Genomic DNA, 19405 nt, shown 5'->3' with positions numbered 1-19405 from the left:
GTATAGGTTTATTTCTGAATCTTTTATTCTTTTCCATCAATCTGTTTGTCTGTCCTTAATGCCAGTATCACACTGTCTTGGTTACTGTAGCTTTACGGTTAAAATCTCATCATGTAAATCCTCTGCCTTTTCTGAGATTGCCACAGCTGTTCTAGGTTCTTTGCATTTCCGTATGAATTACAGAATCATCCTATCAATTTTTAAAAAAAAGCTTACCAGGAATATAGTTAGCAATCATGATCAACCTATTGGTCAATGTGGAGAGCATTTTAGCAGTATTTTAACTATAAGTCATCTTAATAGGATTGATTCTTCCAATCCATGAAACTGGTATAAGCCTCAATTTATTTGGGTTTTCTTTTCTTTCAGCAGTGTTTTGTTGCTTTCAGTGTAGAGCTCTTACATGGTAGAGATCTTACCCCAACATCCTGACTGTGGTTCTCTCTGGATAAAAGATTGATGACCACCTTTTATGTATTTGTTTATGTAGCTGTGTTTTCAAAATTTCCTATAATGATCAAGTATCAATTTTATGGTAGAAAACAAATTATAAAATAAAAAAGAGATCCAGTGTATTATACAATGTGTTATGCTATTTTGTCAATAATTCATGACAAATGTTGACTTCTAAGGTTCAATGCAGCCTTCTCTATAACCAGGGTCCTTATCTATTTTTCTTTTAATGTTATATATGGATTGGAGCTTAATAAATTCTCTCTGAGGATGCAGTCATTTAGACATTAATATATTCTGTTTTTTATAGGCATTAAAATATATAGGGAACAAAGTAAGAAGACAAAGGATGTGGGGAGGTGGACCAAAGAAAACTAAAATAGAAGAAGCAAGAGAGCTCCTGGCATCTACTATTCTGACCCATGTACCAGTGAGTAGAACCTTTGCAATTGTGAATAAGGATGATTGTGGGGTCTTTGAAGGAAGTTTCTTTGAAGGAATTGTGAATAAGAGTTTACATGGTTTAAAGTCTAGTTCCTTAAGAAAAGAGATAATCCTAGAGGACTTTATTGACTTGTTAGTAATAATCTTCCATTTTCAGCACGTGGTTTGTGCTCAGAAAATGTTAGCTGTATCATCATCATGTTTATTTTCTCATGGTACTTCTTTCTGTCTTGAATTATCATTATTTTATATTTTTGGTACTGCTACTAGATTTCATGGTTTTGAAGGACAGAGATGGTGTCTCATAAGATTTTAAATAATTTTTTTTTAAAAAGTTGTAAATTGAGGGATCCATAGAATTGGAGAGAGAGCACTTAAATGCATTCAGATTAAATTTTCCTATGTTAAAACACTTTGCTGGGCAAATAATATGGTCTCTTACTCTGCTGTTTGGCTGCCATTTGTATGTTTCCTCGATCTAATTCAGAGAATTGGAAAATGCTTCCTGTTAAAGCTGAGTCTAAACTGAATTTTAAACTCGTGGGGGATCCAGGGCAGGTAAAGTGACCCTGAGAAGAAAGCTCAGTGGAGGGAGTCTTATAGGAGCTGCCTGACTTGGGACTTGGTCATAACAGTAGCCCCATGACAACTTCCCTGACCACCATCTGTCTAAGACTCTAAGACATCACAGTTACAAGATGCACTGCTATTTTATTTACCCCCAAATGTGGGAAAACCTGCCAATTAAATTATGTCCTGAGGGTTTCTTCTTGTTTGGAATGGAAAGAGTGTGTTCAGATTTATTTAGACAAATTTTACCATGCGTTTTGTGCATTCATGAGAAAAAAATCAAGTATAAATAAAAATTTGGCAAAGGTCTCTTGAAACTTCTTTTGAATTGGACTCTGGATCTTCTGGATCATGCTTCAGCTCAGTCTTCAGTGTCCAGTTTCACACAGCATGGTCCAATCAGTCATTGAGAGTATTCATGATGTGTCATTTCCTGAAAGAACACTCCATGGGGGCTCCTGAGTTTCCTTCCAAGCAGCTAACCCCACTTCTGGTACCAAAATCTGTTCTGGTTTGTTAAATCTGCTGAAATGACTGGAAACACAGTTTAGAACTCAAAGTAGCAAGTATGTATAATGGAAACCACAAGGACTTTGGAGCTTGAGAGCTAAGAGTTCAAATCCTGCTTCCTTACTTCCTAACTGATTTACTTTAGACAAATTACTTTTCTGAACTTTAGTTTTCTCATCTGTATAATGAAAATAATACCATTTCCTCACAGGAGTCAGTAATACAATGTAGGTAAAACTCCATGTTTTCCCTGGCTCCCTGACATGGCTGTAGGAATCTCAATTATCTTTGGTTAATACATAGCCTTAGCTAATGGAATGCTAAGTATATTGACATTTATTTAATTAAGAAGATAAAGGAAAACATTTGTACTTTTCTGTGGTTGCTATGGGCCTAAGCTACCATTTTAAAAATTTGGTTAGAAAGGTTTCCGGGGAAGATAGCAGGTTAGGGAGGTAAAGAACACACTCCTTCTACAAAAACAGTGAGTGGACAGGCAGAAACTGGCCAAGTCTATGGTTCTGGGGCTCCAGAGACCAGGGAAGCACTGTACAGCATCCAGGAAAGAGTAGAATGGGGAAACTGAGAAGCTGAAGCAAAAACTGAGTGAATTGCTTCCGTGGCATCCACCACCCTCGAGATTTGTCTTGGATACACACTTTGGTTGACTGCCCTGGACGGAGAGGGGTGTGAAGGCCTTCTTCCTTGGGAACCGGGGGGACATGGTTGAGTACTGAAAATGACTTCTGATCAGGGAGTTTGGACTGCTGGGTTTTGGCTCTGAATAGTGGTTTTACCCTGCCCAGAAGAGAGACCCCTGTGGCCAGTATTTCAGCACTGACTGGTAGAGGTTGAAAAACTATAGTCCCCACTTAGGGCAGCAGAGAAAGGTTTGCTGAAGATTGCCATCTGCTGGGCAGGACAGGAAAGTGTGCCTTAGGGGAGGTAAAAGGGGGAAAAAAAGGCTTTTTTGCATAGTTCTTGACCCTCTCCCTAAGGCCCTGTGGAACTGGTCTTTGCGCTCTTTGAGGGTCCCTGGCCCTGTTTTGATCAAACACAGGCAGTTCTAAAGATCTAGAGTAAGTTGAATGAAGTGTCAAAGAGGAGCCTTAACACAAAAATCAACAATGAAACCCTAGGCAAGAGAGAGAAACAGACCCTCAGAGTAAACATATCAAGATAATCAGATGTCCAGACATCAGCAAAAAATTACAAACCATACTAAAAAACAAGAAGATATGGCCCAGTCAAAGGAACAAATTAAAAAGTCAGAGGAGAAAGAATTTGGAATAACTAATCGAAGTTTAAACAAATCTAAATCACTTCGAGGAGATGAAGGAAAATATGGCTAAAGAGATAAAGGATATTAAGACAATGGGTGAGCATAAAGAAGAATTTTAAAGCATGCAAAGAAAAATAATTTATAGGAATGAAAGGCACAGTAGATGAGATTAAAAACATACTAGAGCATACAACAGCAAATTTGAACAGGCAGAAAAAAGGATCTGTGAATTAGACGTTAGGATATCTGAATTCTTACAAACAGAAGAACAGAGAGAAAAGAATGGAAAAAATTGAGCAGGGTCTCAGGAAATTGAATGACAGCATAAAGTACAAAAATATGTGTTGTGGGTGTCCCAGAAGGAGAAGGGAAAAAGAGCAGAAAGAACATTTGAGGAAATAATGGTTGAAATTTTCTGAACTCATATAAAAGACTTGAATATACATATCCAAGAAGCGCAGCATACTCCAAATAGAATAAATTCTAAAAGACTTACTCTAAAACACATACTAATCAGAATATCAAATGCCAGAGATAGAGAGAGAATCCTGAAAGCAGCAAGAGAAAAGTGATTTGTTACATACAAGGAACTGCAATAAGATTAATTGCCGATTTCTCATCAGAAATCCTAGAGGTGAGAAGGCATTGGTATGATATATTTAAGTACTGAAAGAAAAAATCTGCCAGCCCAAAATTTTCTCTCTGGCAAAACTGTCCTTCAGAAATGAAGATGAGTTTAAATTATTCACAGATAAACAAAAACAGAGAGAGTTAGTTAACCAGAAATACTAAAGTGAGTTTTGCAGGGTAAAAAGAAAAGACAGGAGAGAGAGGCATGGAGGAAGGTGTAGAAATGAAGATTATCAGTAAGGGTACCTAAAAAGGTAAAAAGAGAGATAAAAATAAGATACAACATGTAAAAGCCAAAGGATAAAATGGTTGAAGTAAGTACTGCTTTTGCAGTGATAACATTGACTGTTAATGAATTAAACTCCTCAGTCAAAAGATACAGATTGACAAAAAGGATTAAAAAGACATGATCCATCTATATTCTGTCTATGAGAGACTCACCTTAGACCCAAGGACACCAATAGGTTGAAAGTGAAAGCCTGGAGAAAGATATACCGTGCAAACAGTAACCAGAAAAAAGCTGGGGTAGCTATATTAATATCGGGCAAAATAGACTTTAAAAGCAAAACTGTTATAAGAAACAGAGAAGGACATTATGTATTAATTTAAATGTAAATGGATTAAACTCTCCAGTCAAGAGGCACAGATTAGCAGAAAGATGAAAAAGCATGACCCAACTATATGCTGTTTATGAGTCTGTCTTGAAGTTCAAAGACACAAGTAGGTTGAAAATGAAAGGATGGAAAAAAATGTAACAAGCAAATAGTAACCAAAAAAGAGCTGAGATAGCTATTCTAATATCAGATTAAATAGATTTTAAGTCAAAAAGTGTTAGGAGAGATGTGGTGGTTTGAAACTGTAGTTGCCCCATGTTCTTAAATGTAATCCATTTCTGTGGGTGTAAACCCATTTAAATAGGATCTTTTGAGGAGGGTACTTCAGTTGAGGAGTGACCCACCTCATTCAGGATGGGCCCTGATCCTTGGAGTCCTTTGTAAATGGAATGAATGCAGAGAAAGACAGCCATGGAAGCAAGAAGCTGAAAGTAAAAAAATCCGGAAAGAAGGGAGAGACCAGCAGATGCCACCATGTGCTTTGCCATGTGGCAGAGAAGCCAACAATCATTGGCAGCTAGTCTTCAGGCAAAATGCCTTGCTTTACACATTTCACGACCTCAAAACTGTAAGCTGGTAAATTCTCACTGTTTAAGTTGAACCATTTCATTGTGTTTGCTTGGCGCACGCCAGGAAACTAAAAAAGGGTAAAGAAGGACACCATATATTGCTATAGGGGTCAGTTCAGCAAGAAGACATAAAGATGTACATGGAAGAGCCCCCAAACATATGAAGCGAATATTGACAGAATTGAAGAGAGAAATAGACAGTTCTATATTGATACAAGGAGATTTCAGTACACCATTTTCAGTAATGGATAGAATATCTAGATAGATCAATAAGGAAATAGAAGACTTGAATGATGCTATAAACCAGCTAGTCCTAACAGACATATATAGAACTGCCATAGTGCTAAACTTACTAAAAAGAATCTTGTTGAGATTTTAATAAATGATTAAGGTAAGTAAAAAGGAAATTTTATAACTTCCTCTGTGGACAAGCTGTAAAATATTCCTTGGTTTGGCAGGAGCTTAGGCTTCACCCTCAGAATTCATGTTTTTTGGATGTTGAGAAAGTATCTATGTAGGTTTGTAAGGTTTTTGTCTCTCCAAACTCTGAACAAACCAGTGCAATTATTTAACCAGTTCTGATTTAGCTTACTGATTGAACCAGATTCGTTCATACAGATTTCTATGTTTGAACTAGAGAAGATTGAAGAGAACATTTGCAGCAAATTTATTCATTCATCCATCCATCTATCCATCCATTCATTCAACAAATATTTTGCTAAGTGCTAGACAGTATTTTAGTATTGTTCTTGTTATCTATTGCTGCATAAAACAAACACTTCCAAAACGTAATGCTTAAGAAAACTGTTTATTGTTGTCTTTCATGGTTCTGGTTTGGGTGGTCATAGCTGTGCAGTTCTCATTTTGGGTTTCTCATGAGCAGGTAGGGCTGGAGTCATCTGAAGGCTAAGCTGGGCTGGTCATCTAAGATGTCTCCTTTATTCATATTTCTGGCTCCCAGTGCTTTTCCATGTAGCATCTCTTTTCCCAAAACAATGTTTTGGACCTCTTATGTGGTGTTTCAGGACTCTAAGAGAAAGGAAATGCAACCTTCCAGTCCACTTAAAGTAGGCACAGAAATGGCATGGCATGATTTCTTCTGTATTCTCTTGTTCATAGTAATCACAAACCAACCCAGCTTAAGCTTTATCTTTTGATGGAGTCACATGAGTGTAAAGGGAGGGAAGGAAGGAATTGATAGTGGCAATCTTTAAAGACAAGCTACCGTGGATATCCAGTACAGAGATGAAAGGACATCATCTCGGCTCTTAGGAAGCTTACAGACTAGTTGAATTTCTTTGAATAGGGAGAATCGATTCTTTATTTTCTTATTTCAGTGTTATACTGTTGGTTCTTTTCTTGAGGTGCTTTAAATTTTAAAGTGCATTGTTTCAAAGATTTTCTCTAATTTCTGAATTGCAGGTTAAGGAATTCAATTTCCGAGCCAAATGTATCTATACGGCAGTGATGGTGCGAAGAGTGATTCTGGCCCAAGGAGATAATAAAGTTGATGACAGAGACTATTATGGTAACAAACGATTGGAATTGGCAGGACAGGTGATTTAATTGTTTTATGTCAGAAATCTTATTTTACTTTAATAAAAACTAATTTAGTATTCATTTAAATAGAAGAAAGAGACTGTTGAATGAAATGCAGGTTGCATATACTTGAATTATAAACATTGCACACGATTTGCTGTCTCTTAGATTTAGGAATTTCTTTTAACTGTGAAAACTATGTATTAATTCTTCATATGTGTCAATAGTATATTTCTGACAGTATCTTCTGTTTACCTTTGTTCTGTGTAATGTAGGAAGTGCAAGTATGACCCTAAGTGATACTGTTTATCAGCTAACAGTTATTGAACACCTATTATGTGTCAGGCATTCTCCTAGGTGCTGGGTTTACAAAAGCAAGTAAGACAGACAAAGGTCACTTTCTCTTAGTCCTTATTGTCTAATGGAAGAGATAAACAATAAGCAAGTGAACAATCCCCTAACTTTTTGATGACATTCTAGAAGTGGGTTAGTAAAAATGTCTCTAATGTCATTTTAAATCTTAGCTGATAAATGGTTTCTTCTTTTGAGAGTGTGTATCCCTTTCCACTGGGTAACAAGTTTTTTTTAAGTCTTTGAAACGCCATCTTTCAGCATTTCAATCAGAAATGACCTTTAAGTCAAAAGCACTGGAATATAGACTTGGCTGTTTCTGACATTTTCTCTTTATCATTGGTTTTAAGGAAGTGTGTAGGTATGGTTTTCATGTTGTTATCCTGCTTGTGGTTCACTGATTTCTTAAATTTGTGAGTTTATGTCTTTCACCAAATTTGAGAAATGAGGGGGCTTTTATTTCTTCAGGTGTCTCTTCTGCATTATTCTCTCTGTCTCCTCTCCTTTTGACTCCAGTTACACTGTTAGATCTTTTGAAATTGAGGCTCTGTTCATTGTTTTTGTTCAATTTTTTTCTCTCTTTTTTCAGATTGAATAATTTTTATTGATCTGTTTTCAAGTGTACTTACCCTTTCTTAGGGTATCGATAATATGCTATAATGCCCATCCAGTTAATTTTTTATTTCAGATATTGTAATTTTTTCAGTTCTGAAAATTTCATTTGGGACTTTTTTATAGCTTCTATTTCTTTACTGAAATTTTCTGGTTTTTCATTTATCATAAACATATTCTCATTTATATCCTTGCTTTTTTTTTGTTGTTGAGGGTTTTCTTTTTATTATGGAAATTTTCAAGCATGGACTAATGAGAGAGAATGCTATAATGAATCCCATGTACGTATCCTCCAACTTCAATCATTGTCAGCATTCTGCCATTCTCATTTAATCTCCATCTTTTTATATCACACTTTTTGTAACTGTTTTATTATTAGCTGGAGTACTTTAAAGCAAATCCTAGATATCCTATCATTTATCCATAAATACTTTAGTATGTATTTCTAACAGATACGGCCTTTTTTAATCAATACCATTTTAAACACACTCAACAAAATAAAATAATAATTCCTTAATTAACATCTAACAATCCACGTCCAGTTTGGCTCAAAACTATATTTTGCACAGTTGGTTTATTTGAATCAGGATCCAGATAAGGTCCACACATTGCATTTGGTTGAAATGAATCTTAAATCTCTTAACTTTCTGTACACCTGCACTCTCCACTTCCTCCAGATTTTTCCCGCCATGCTATTTAATAGTTTGTGTAATAGAATTTCCTACATTTTAAATTTGGATGATTTTATCCAGTGGTATTGTTCAACATGTTCTTTTCCCCATATTTTCTATAGACAGATAGTTAGAGCAAGAGAATGGATTGGGTTCAGATGCAGTCTTTTTGGCAAGAATACCTCATAAGTAGTACTGTGAATGTTCTATGGAACATTCTAGGGAACATTTCTGTTCTGTGGAACAGGAAGCACATGATATCTGTTTGTCCCAGTTTGAGTGAAGATCAGTGGGTTTGGGTGCTGTCAGTCTGATCCTTTTCATTATAAAGTCCCCCACCAGCCTTTCACCTGATGGTTTTAGCAACCTTGAATACATGTTGCCTAAATCCGTTATTTCATTGAAGCTTACAACATGATGATTTTCTAATTCTGTCGTTCTAATAGTAACTGAAAAATCAGTAACTATTTTGGTTTACTTGAAATACAGTGCGGACAGGAAAGGCAGGAAAAATGCAAGATTTCCCCCCTTTTTTTATTTACTAGTTTTCAGAATCATGAGTTGAAGTGACTGAGGGTCTTATTTTTAAACATTGTGAATTTTTGTATTTTTGTTTCATCTGTTGCAATCATTATACTTTTTGACTCTAGAACTGTCCCATCTTTAATCAGTGAATGCCCCTTCGAGTTGGCTCCTGTGGCTTTTGACATGACCCTAGTAATCTTTGATAACTCCCTTGCTTTCAGGCATCTCAAGATATCCCTGGTTCAAGCTTATATGTTTCCTTCTTCAGACTTGGAACCATCCATTTCTCCAAAGAGCCCTGGTTCCTTTTTAGTGGAAATGTGGGCACTAATAGTGTTCGTTGTTACTGGACTGTCATTGCTTCTAGGCTTTTTCCATGGACAGGAAAAGAAAGAAGAAACTGGATTGTTTGTCTGTTTCTTGTAGAAATTCTATTAGATGAACAATCCAGTTTCTTACCAGGTTGGTAAATATGTATTTTTTTGTATATCCTTGAGTTTTAATAGCTGCTTTGAAATCTTTGCTAATTCCAACATGTGGGTCGTCTTGAAATCAGTCTCTTAAATATCTTTTTTCTTGAGTTTGGGTCATGTTTTTCTTTCTTTCTTTTTTTTTTTTTTAACTTTATCAAAAAATTAAAAAACAAACAATAAAACATTTAGTCATGTTTTTCTATTTTCTTCATATGTCTAATGAGCTTGAATTGTATTTTGATGCATACTGTAAATTATGAGTTGGATAGATGCTGGATTCTGCTGGATTCCTATGAACACTGTCAGGTTTTCTTGTTTATTTGTTTTAAGGCGGTGGACTTGGTTAAAAACCTCCAATTCCTGTCCCTTTGCAGTAGGCAGTAGTTGAAATATCTGATTCTTTCTTTCTGTCTTAGCTAGGCTGCTTGTCGGGTCAGCTAGAGATTTGGGCAGAGTTAAAACAGGGAATTTGAGATTTTCCTAACTTCCCAGCTGCTGTGGTAGCTCAGATATTTTTCCTCTGATTCTTTCATTTGGTAAGACTAGGTTTCTTTCAGAAGTTTTAGTCTTCTGGTATGGCATGAACCACAGCCTGCCTCAGGTTCAAAGCCTTAAAAATGGGAAACTCAACCACTACCATTCTCTTCTGACAAGTGTCGACTTCCCTCAGTTTCTTTCTGCTTTTGGACACTCTCCAGTGCCTTCAGGTAGTTGTTGTTAAATATTTTGTCCAAAGACTGTAATTGTTTTCTGCAGGAGAGTCCATATATAGAAACTATCCTGCAGTTCTGGGAACAGAAACATCCTGGTCTGTTTTTACAACTTTCTATTCCTTTCCATTGATCTGGCTTGCATTTGTAAAACATTATCATACTTCTTAAAATATATTACAGTGTTTAACTTTTTCTTATGTAATTTTTGATCATGCATAATAAAATATGTGACATATTTAAGAGGTTGCAAATAAAGCCTACACCCTTGAAGACACTACCCAACTTACAAATTAGACATATACTGATATCATTGGATTTGTCCATGTTCTTCATCTTTATTCCATCCCTGTTCTTCCTTCCCCGAGGTGACCTGAATTTTGTGTTTATCATTTATTTACCTGTTTTTATTAAGTCAATAAAATTCCAATTCCAAAATTTAAAAGTATTTTATAAATACTATATTGTAATTTTTTTCTTGATTTGAGCTTTATAAAAATAAGTTCATAATATATATTTTCTTCTGCAACTTTTTTCTTCACTCAGCATTGCTTTAAAGATTCATGAATGTTGTTGCTTGTTGCTATAATTTATTTTCATTTTAAAATAATATTCCATTGTGTGAATATACCACTTTAGCATTCTATTGATCAGTGAATTTGCATAGTTTCCCATTTTTTTGCCATTTAGAGCATTGCTACCATTAATATTCTTATGCCAAGAGTTTCTATGACTAAAATTGCTAGATCATAGAGTATGTAAATTTTCACCTTCAGTGGATAATTTTGAACAATTTCCCAAAACACTTTGATAATGCAGTATATATGCATTTCTGTTGGTTTACATCTTCTCTAAGGCTTGGTAAATTTTGTCAGTCTAGTGAGTTTGAAGTATCTCTTTGTGGTCTTAATTTGCATTTCCCCCATCTTTTCATTGGCTTATCAATCATTCCTCTTTCCTCTTCCTTGAAATGCCTTTTGAGTTCTTAGTTTTTTCCTTATTGATTTCCAGGAGTTCTTTTTATATTCTGGATCCTTATCCTTTCCCAATCTATGGCTTCCTTTTTTAAACTTTCTCTCTGGTATCTTTTGATGAGTTCAAGTTCTTAATTTTAATTATAGTCAACTTTATCAATCTCTTTCCCTATTTTATAAATGATTACTGCCATTTGTGCTTTAAACTTTCACCTTTGGTATTTGGTCTTCAGTACATCTGGAATGAATTTTAGCGTATAGAATGAAGTAATGAGTCCAATTTTGTGTTTTTCCAAATGGATGACCATTATCCCAGCACTAGTCATTGTGTATTCTTTTCTTCCTCACTGATCTGAAATGCTGTTTCTGTTATAGAACACATTTGGATATATGTGTGGGTCTGTTTCTGAACTCCCTGTTCTATGACACTGCTCAGTTTGTCTATGCATTCATCATTCCCTTCACCTTCTTTTTCAGGAGTGTCTTGACTACTTTGGGGCCTTAGCTTTTTCATTTAAATTTTAGGATTAGTCTTCAATTTTCATTAAAAAAAAAGTCTCTCAGGATTTTAATTGGAATTACATTGAATCCAAGGAAAAATTTGGGAACAAATGACCTTTGTATTATATTCATCTTCCAATCCATGAATATATTATCTCTCTCCATGTATTTAGGTTTTCTTTAATGTCTCAAAATAAAGTTTTATGATTTTCTCCATACGTTTGAACCTCTTATGTTAGATTTATTACTTGATACCATATTTTTTGGTTATTGTTCTTAGAAATTTTTCTTTTTTTAAAGTCACATCTAACAATTTTTCACCAATGAATTGAAATGCAGTTGATTTTTTTTTAATCATCATTTTATTGAGATATATTCACATACCACGCAGTCATACAAAACAAATTGTACTTTCGATTGTTTACAGTACCATTACATAGTTGTACATTCATCACCTAAATCAATCCCTGACACCTTCATTAGCACACACACAAAAATAACAAGAATAATAATTAGAGTGAAAAAGAGCAATTGAAGTAAAAAAGAACACTAGGTACCTTTGTCTGTTTGTTTGCTTCCCCTACTTTTCTACACATCCATCCATAAACTAGACAAAGTGGAGTTTGGTCCTTATGGCATTCCCAATCCCACTGTCACCTCTCATAAGCTACATTTTTATACAACTGTCTTCGAGATTCATGGGTTCTGGGTTGTAGTTTAATAGTTTCAGGTATCCACCACCAGCTACCCCAATTCTTTAGAACCTAAAAAAGGTTGTCTAAAGTGTGCGTAAGAGTGCCCACCAGAGTGATCTCTCGGCTCGTTTTGGAATCTCTCTGCCACTGAAGCTTATTTCATTTCCTTTCACATCCCCCTTTTGGTCAAGAAGATGTTCTCCATCCCACGATGCCGGGTCTACATTCCTCCCCGGGAGTCATATTCCACGTTGCCAGGGAGATTCACTTCCCTGGGTGTCTGATCCCACGTAGGGGGGAGGGCAGTGATTTCACCTTTCAAGTTGGCTTAGCCAGAGAGAGAGGGCCACATCTGAGCAACAAAGAGGCATTCAGGAGGAGACTCTTAGGCACAAATACAGGGAGGCCTAGCCTCTCCTTTGCAGCAGCCGTCTTCCCAAGGGTAAAACTTATGGTAAAGGGCTCAACCCATCAAACCACCAGTCCCCTATGTCTGTGGTCATGTTAGCAACCATGGAGGTGGGGTAGGCGAAACCCCTGCATTCTCCACAGGCTCCTCAAGGGGGCACTACATCTTTTTTTTTTTTTCCCTTGTTTGTCTTTTTTCTTTTTTTTTTTTTTTTTTTAACTTTCCCTTCTTTTTTCAAATCAACTGTATTAAAAAAAAAGTTAAAAAGAAAACAAACATACAATAAAAAAACATTTCAAAGAGACCATAGCAAGGGGGTAAGAAAAAGACAACTAACCTAAGATAACTGCTTAACTTCCAACATGTTCCTACTTTACCCCAAGAAAGTTACATAATATAGCAACATTTCAGTGAACTTGTTCCTACTACATCCATCAGAAATTAACAGACCATAGTCATTTCTGGGCATCCCCAGAACGTTAAATAGCTTATCTGTTCTTCTTGGATTATTGATCCCCCTTCCTTAATTGCTCTCTACTGCTAGTTCCCCTACATTCTACATTATAAACCATTTGTTTTACATTTTTCAAAGTTCACATTAGTGGTAGCATATAATATTTCTCTTTTTGTGCCTGGCTTATTTCGCTCAGCATTATGTCTTCAAGGTTCATCCATGTTGTCATATGTTTCACCAGATCGTTCCTTCTTACTGCCGCGTAGTATTCCATTGTGTGTATATACCACATTTTATTTATCCACTCATCTGTTGAAGGACATTTGGGTTGTTTCCATCTCTTGGCAATTGTGAATAATGCTGCTATGAACATTGGCGTGCAGATATCTGTTCATGTCACTGCTTTCCGATCTTCCGGGTATATACCGAGAAGTGCAATCGCTGGATCGAATGGTAGCTCTATATCTAGTTTTCTAAGGAACTGCCAGACTGACTTCCAGAGTGGCTGAACCATTATACAGTCCCACCAACAATGAATAAGAGTTCCAATTTCTCCACATCCCCTCCAGCATTTGTAGTTTCCTGTTTGTTTAATGGCAGCCATTCTGACCGGTGTTAGATGGTATCTCATTGTGGTCTTAATTTGCATCTCTCTAATAGCTAGTGAAGCTGAACATTTTTTCATGTGTTTCTTGGCCATTTGTATTTCCTCTTCAGAGAACTGTCTTTTCATATCTTTTGCCCATTTTATAATTGGGCTGTCTGTACTATTGTCATTGAGTTGTAGGATTTCTTTGTATATGCAAGATATCAGTCTTTTGTCAGATACATGGTTTCCAAAAATTTTTTCCCATTGAGTTGGCTGCCTCTTTACCTTTTTGAGAAATTCCTTTGAGGTGCAGAAACTTCTAAGCTTGAGGAGTTCCCATTTATCTATTTTCTCTTTTGTTGCTTGTGCTTTGGGTGTAAAGTCTAGGAAGTGGCCTCCTAATACAAGGTCTTGAAGATGTTTTCCTACATTATCTTCTAGGAGTTTTATGGTACTTTCTTTTATATTGAGATCTTTGGTCCATTTTGAGTTAATTTTTGTGTAGGGGGTGAGGTAGGGGTCCTCTTTCATTCTTTTGGATATGGATATCCAACTCTCCCAGCCCCCATTTGTTGAAAAGACCATTATGGCTCAGTTCGGTGACTTTAGGGGCCTTATCAAAGATCAGTCGGCCATAGATCTGATGGTCTATCTCTGAATTCTCAATTCGATTCCATTGATCTATATGTCTATCTTTGTGCCAGTACCATGCTGTTTTGGCAACTGTGGCTTTATAATAAGCTTCAAAGTCAGGGAGTGTAAGTCCTCCCACTTCGTTTTTCTTTTTTAGAGTGTCTTTAGCAATTCGAGGCATCTTCCCTTTCCAAATAAATTTGATAACTAGCTTTTCCAAGTCTGCAAAGTAGGTTGTTGGAATTTTGATTGGGATTGCATTGAATCTGTAGATGAGTTTGGGTAGAATTGACATCTTAATGACATTTAGCCTTCCTGTCCATGAACATGGAATATTTTTCCATCTTTTAAGGTCCCCTTCTATTTCTTTTAGTAGAGTTATGTAGTTTTCTTTGTATAGGTCTTTTACATCTTTGGTTAAGTTTATTCCTAGGTACTTGATTTTTTTAGTTGCTATTGCAAATGGTATCTTTTTCTTGAGTGTCTCTTCAGTTTGTTCATTTCTAGCATATAGAAACATTACTGACTTATGTGCATTAATCTTGTATCCCGCTACTTTGCTAAATTTGTTTATTAGCTCTAGTAGGTGTATCGTTGATTTCTCAGGGTTTTCTAGATATAAGATCATATCATCTGCAAACAATGACAGTTTTACTTCTTCTTTTCCAATTTGGATGCCTTTTATTTCTTTGTCTTGCCGGATTGCCCTGGCTAGCACTTCCAGCGCAATGTTGAATAACAGTGGTGACAGCGGGCATCCTTGTCTTGTTCCTGATCTTAGAGGGAAGGCTTTCAGTCTCTCACCATTGAGTACTATGCTGGCTGTGGGTTTTTCATATATGCTCTTTATCATGTTGAGGAAGTTTCCTTCAATTCCTACCTTTTGAAGTGTTTTTATCAAAAAGGGATGTTGGATTTTGTCAAATGCTTTTTCAGCATCTATTGAGATGATCAATTGATTTTTCCCTTTTGACTTGTTAATGTGTTGTAATACATTGATTGATTTTCTTATGTTGAAGCATCCTTGCATGCCTGGAATGAACCCCACTTGGTCATGGTGTATGATTTTTTTAATGTGTCTTTGGATTCGATTTGCAAGTATTTTGTTGAGGATTTTTGCATCTATATTCATTAGGGAGATTGGCCGGTAGTTTTCCTTTTTTGTAGCATCTTTGCCTGGTTTTGGTATTAGATTGATGTTAGCTTCATAAAATGAGTTAGGTAGTGTTCCATTTTTTTCAATGTTTTGAAAGAGTTTGAGTAAGATTGGTGTCAGTTCTTTCTGGAAAGTTTGGTAGAATTCCCCTGTGAAGCCATCTGGCCCTGGGCATTTATTTGTGGGAAGATTTTTGATGACTGATTGGATCTCTTTGCTTGTGATGGGTTGGTTGAGGTCTTCTATTTCTTCTCTGGTCAGTCTAGGTTGTTCATATGTTTCCAGGAAATTGTCCATTTCTTCTACATTATCCAGTTTGTTGCCATACAGTTGTTCATAATATCCTCTTATAATTTTTTTAATTTCTTCAGGATCTGCAGTTATGTCACCTTTTTCATTCATTATTTTGTTTATATGGGTCTTCTCTCTTTTTGATTTTGTCAGTCTAGCTAGGGGCTTGTCAATCTTGTTGATCTTCTCAAAGAACCAACTTTTGATGATATTTATCCTTTCTATTGTTTTTTGTTCTCTATGTCATTTATTTCTGCTTTAATCCTTGTTATTTCTTTTCTTGTACTTGGTTTAGGATTGGTTTGCTGTTCATTTTCTAGCTTCTTCAGTTGATCTATTAGTTCTTTGATTTTGGCTCTTTCTTCCTTTTTAATATATGCGTTTAGTGCTATAAATTTCCCCCTTAGCACTGCTTTTGCTGCATCCCATAGGTTTTGGTATGTTGTGTTCTCATTTTCATTCGTCTCTATATATTTAGCAATTTCTCTTGCTATTTCTTCTTTAACCCACTGATTGTTTAGGAGTGTGTTGTTTAACCTCCAGGTATTTGTGAATTTTCTAAGTCTCTGATGGTTATTGACTTCTAATTGTATTCCATTGTGGTCAGAGAATGTGCTTTGAATAATTTCAATCTTTTTAAATTTATTGAGGCTTGTTTTATGTCCCAGCATATGATCTATTCTGGAGAAAGTTCCGTGAGCACTAGAAAAGTATGTGTATCCTGGTGATTTGGGATGTAATGTCCTGTAGATGTCTGTTAAATCTAATTCATTTATCAGATTGTTTAGGTTTTCAATTTCCTTATTGGTCTTCTGTCTGGTTGATCTGTCTATAAGAGAGAGTGATGTGTTGAAGTCTCCCACAATTATTGTGGAAACATCAATTGCTTCCTTTAGTTTTGCCAATGTTTCTCTCATGTATTTTGTGGCACCTTGATTGGGTGCATAGACATTTACGATTGTTATTTCTTCTTGCTGAATTGCCCCTTTTATTAGTATGTAGTGGCCTTCTTTGTCTCTCAAAACATCCCTGCATTTGAAGTCTATTTTAGCTGAGATTAATATTGCTACACCTGCTTTCTTTTGGCTGTAGCTTGCATGAAATATTTTTTTCCATCCTTTCACTTTCAGTTTCTTTGTGTCCCTGTGTCTAAGATGAGTCTCTTGTATGCAACATATTGATGGTTCATTTTTTTTGATCCATTCTGCGAATCTATATCTTTTAATTGGGGAGTTTAATCCATTTACATTCAACGTTAAAACCGTGAAGGCATTTCTTGAATCGGCCATCTTATCCTTTGGATTATGTTTGCCATATTTTTCCCTCTCTCTATTAATATCCTTTATTGTACCCATACCGAATCTCTTTAGTACTGAACCTTTCTCCAAGTCTCTCTGTCCTGTCTTTGTTTCTCTGTCTGTAGGGCTCCCTTTAGTATCTCCAGTAGGGCAGGTCTCTTGTTAGCAAATTCTCTCAGCATTTCTTTGTCTGTGAAAAATTTAAGCTCTCCCTCAAATTTGAAGGAGAGCTTTGCTGGATAAAGTATTCTTGGCTGGAAATTCCTCTCACTCAGAATTTTAAATATATCGTGCCACTGCCTTCTCGCCTCCATGGTGGCTGCTGAGTAGTCACTACTTAGTCTTATGCTGTTTCCTTTGTATGTGGTGAATTGCTTTTCTCTTGCTGCTTTCAGAACTTGCTCCTTCTCTTCTATGTTTGACAGTGTGATCAGTATATGTCTCGGAGTGGGTTTTTTTGGATTTATTCTATTTGGAGTTCGCTGAGCATTTATGATTTGTGTATTTATGTTGTTTAGAAGATTTGGGAAGTTTTCCCCAACAATTTCTTTGAATACTCTTCCTAGACCTTTACCCTTTTCTTCCCCTTCTGGGACACCAATGAGTCTTATATTCGGACGTTTCATATTATCTATCATATCCCTGAGGTCCATTTCGAGTTTTTCAGTTTTTTTCCCCATTCTTTCTTTTATGCTTTCATTTTCCATTCTGTCATCTTCCAGGTCACTGATTCGTTGTTCAACTTCCTCTAGTCTTGTACTATGAGTGTCCAGAATCTTTTTAATTTGGTCAACAGTTTCTTTAATTTCCATAAGATCATCCATTTTTTTATTTAGTCTTGCAATGTCTTCTTTATGCTCTTCTAGGGTCTTCTTGATTTCCTTTGTCTCCCGTACTATGGTCTCATTGTTCATCTTTAGTTCTTTGAGTAGCTGCTCTAGGTGTGTCTCTTCTGGTCTTTTGATTTGGGTGCTTGGGTTTGGGTTATCCATATCGTCTGGTGTTTTCATATGCTTTATAATTTTCTGTTGTTTTTGGCCTCGTGGCATTTGCTGAACTTGATAGGGTTCTTTTAGGGTTTGTAGACCAGTTGAAGTCCTTATCTCTAATTTATCAGATCTACAGCTTCGTGGAGTACACTTTCTCTAACTAACCAGCAGGTGGCGTCCACGAGCCACCTGTTCTCCACAAGCCAGATCTCCCCTGCTTAGCCTTTTTGGTGAGTGGGGGAGTGAGTCTTGTGGGGCCCAATTGGTGTACCAAGCTTGCGTGTGTAGTTGGTGTTGCCTGCCCTGTATATGGGGCGTGTTTCTGGGCAGTCAGGGAGGGGGGGTGGCTCTAACAATCAAATCTCCCTGGTGATCCTGGAGTTTTAAAGCTGCTGCAATAGTCTAATCCTTCAGTTCAGTCCTGCCACAGTTTGTCTCTGCCACTGACCGACAATTCCTTGGTATTGGCGTATGGCTCCTGAGACTTGCAAGTGGGTCCCTCTTCCAGGCCGTGCACCCCCTGGTCCTCTGTTGAGGGTTGACTGTGCTATGTCACAGGTGAGTGCTGTCCCCCCAGGGCGGTTCTGGGCTGCTGGGCTGTGTAGGGAGGCTCCCAGTCTGCTGAAATGATGGCTGAGTGGGGCTTTGTTAATTCACACTGCTCCACCTTCCCAGGTCTGGGACAATCAGCTGAGGTTGCAGGGAAGGCTGATGTCCACACCCAGTTTTGTGGAGTGTGCCTGTTATTTGAAGCACTTCCGTCACACTGGGTTGTCTGGGGCAGCTCTGGGCTATGGGACTGGCCATGGGCAGGAATGTTTCCTGTCCACCAGGATGATGGCTGTGAGCAGACACCCCCCTTTTCTTGGGAAGTTGTGGTGTTTAGTGAATTTTCTCAGCCACTGGATTATTGCCTTTTGTCTCAGAGCTCTCTTAGTTCTACTCTTGTCTTGACCTGCCCAAATTGCAAGTCTTTGAAGCTTTCTGTATTGGGCTTCTTAGAGTAATTGTTTAAGAAAAAGAAAAAAGGAGTAAAAAAAAAAAAAAAAAAGGGCCCTCCTCACAGATCTAATGGGTTATTGAAATGCTAAGGGACAAAGCAATTAGGGCCATTAAGGAAAGGCCCACAGGGCAGAGAGATCAGCTTTTCTTCGGGATTTGCATATGAGCCTGAGGGCCTGAGCTTTGCCCTTCCTCTTTCTATGTTCACCAGAACTCCAAAAATCCTCCGCTTTTATTTTGGAGTTTTTCCTGCTGTTTTTTTCTATGTCTGTCTCCTCTCTGCTGGGCTGACTGCTCTCAGATTCTCTGTTGTCTGGTCTCAGTCTATCTATGGTTGGAGTTTGGATCAGTAGAATGAGTTTCCGATAAGGGCTGCCACTGCAGTTCTCCCTTCTCCTTCCCGGACTTGACAGCCCCTCCTCCCACGGGACTGAGCCTGGAAGGGAGGGGTGTGGGTCCCC

General features: G+C 37.1%; 1 protein-coding gene across 1 annotated transcript in view; it reads left to right on the top strand.

Annotated features, from left to right (window-relative positions):
• The window catches only part of POLR3B (RNA polymerase III subunit B), a 161656-nt gene that overhangs the window by 48863 nt on the left and 93388 nt on the right, over positions 1–19405 (top strand). Inside the window, exons 11-12 of the mRNA XM_037846769.1 lie at positions 764–883; positions 6495–6629. Coding sequence (XP_037702697.1) covers positions 764–883; positions 6495–6629 — 255 coding nt within the window. The remainder of the gene's footprint in view (positions 1–763; positions 884–6494; positions 6630–19405) is intronic.

The sequence above is a fragment of the Choloepus didactylus genome, chromosome 8 (genome assembly GCF_015220235.1).
Source record: "Choloepus didactylus isolate mChoDid1 chromosome 8, mChoDid1.pri, whole genome shotgun sequence".
In the NCBI taxonomy this organism is placed as follows: Eukaryota; Metazoa; Chordata; class Mammalia; order Pilosa; family Megalonychidae; genus Choloepus; species Choloepus didactylus.
The sequence above is the reverse complement of the archived record's forward strand: the minus strand, read 5'-3'. Positions and strand labels throughout refer to the sequence as shown.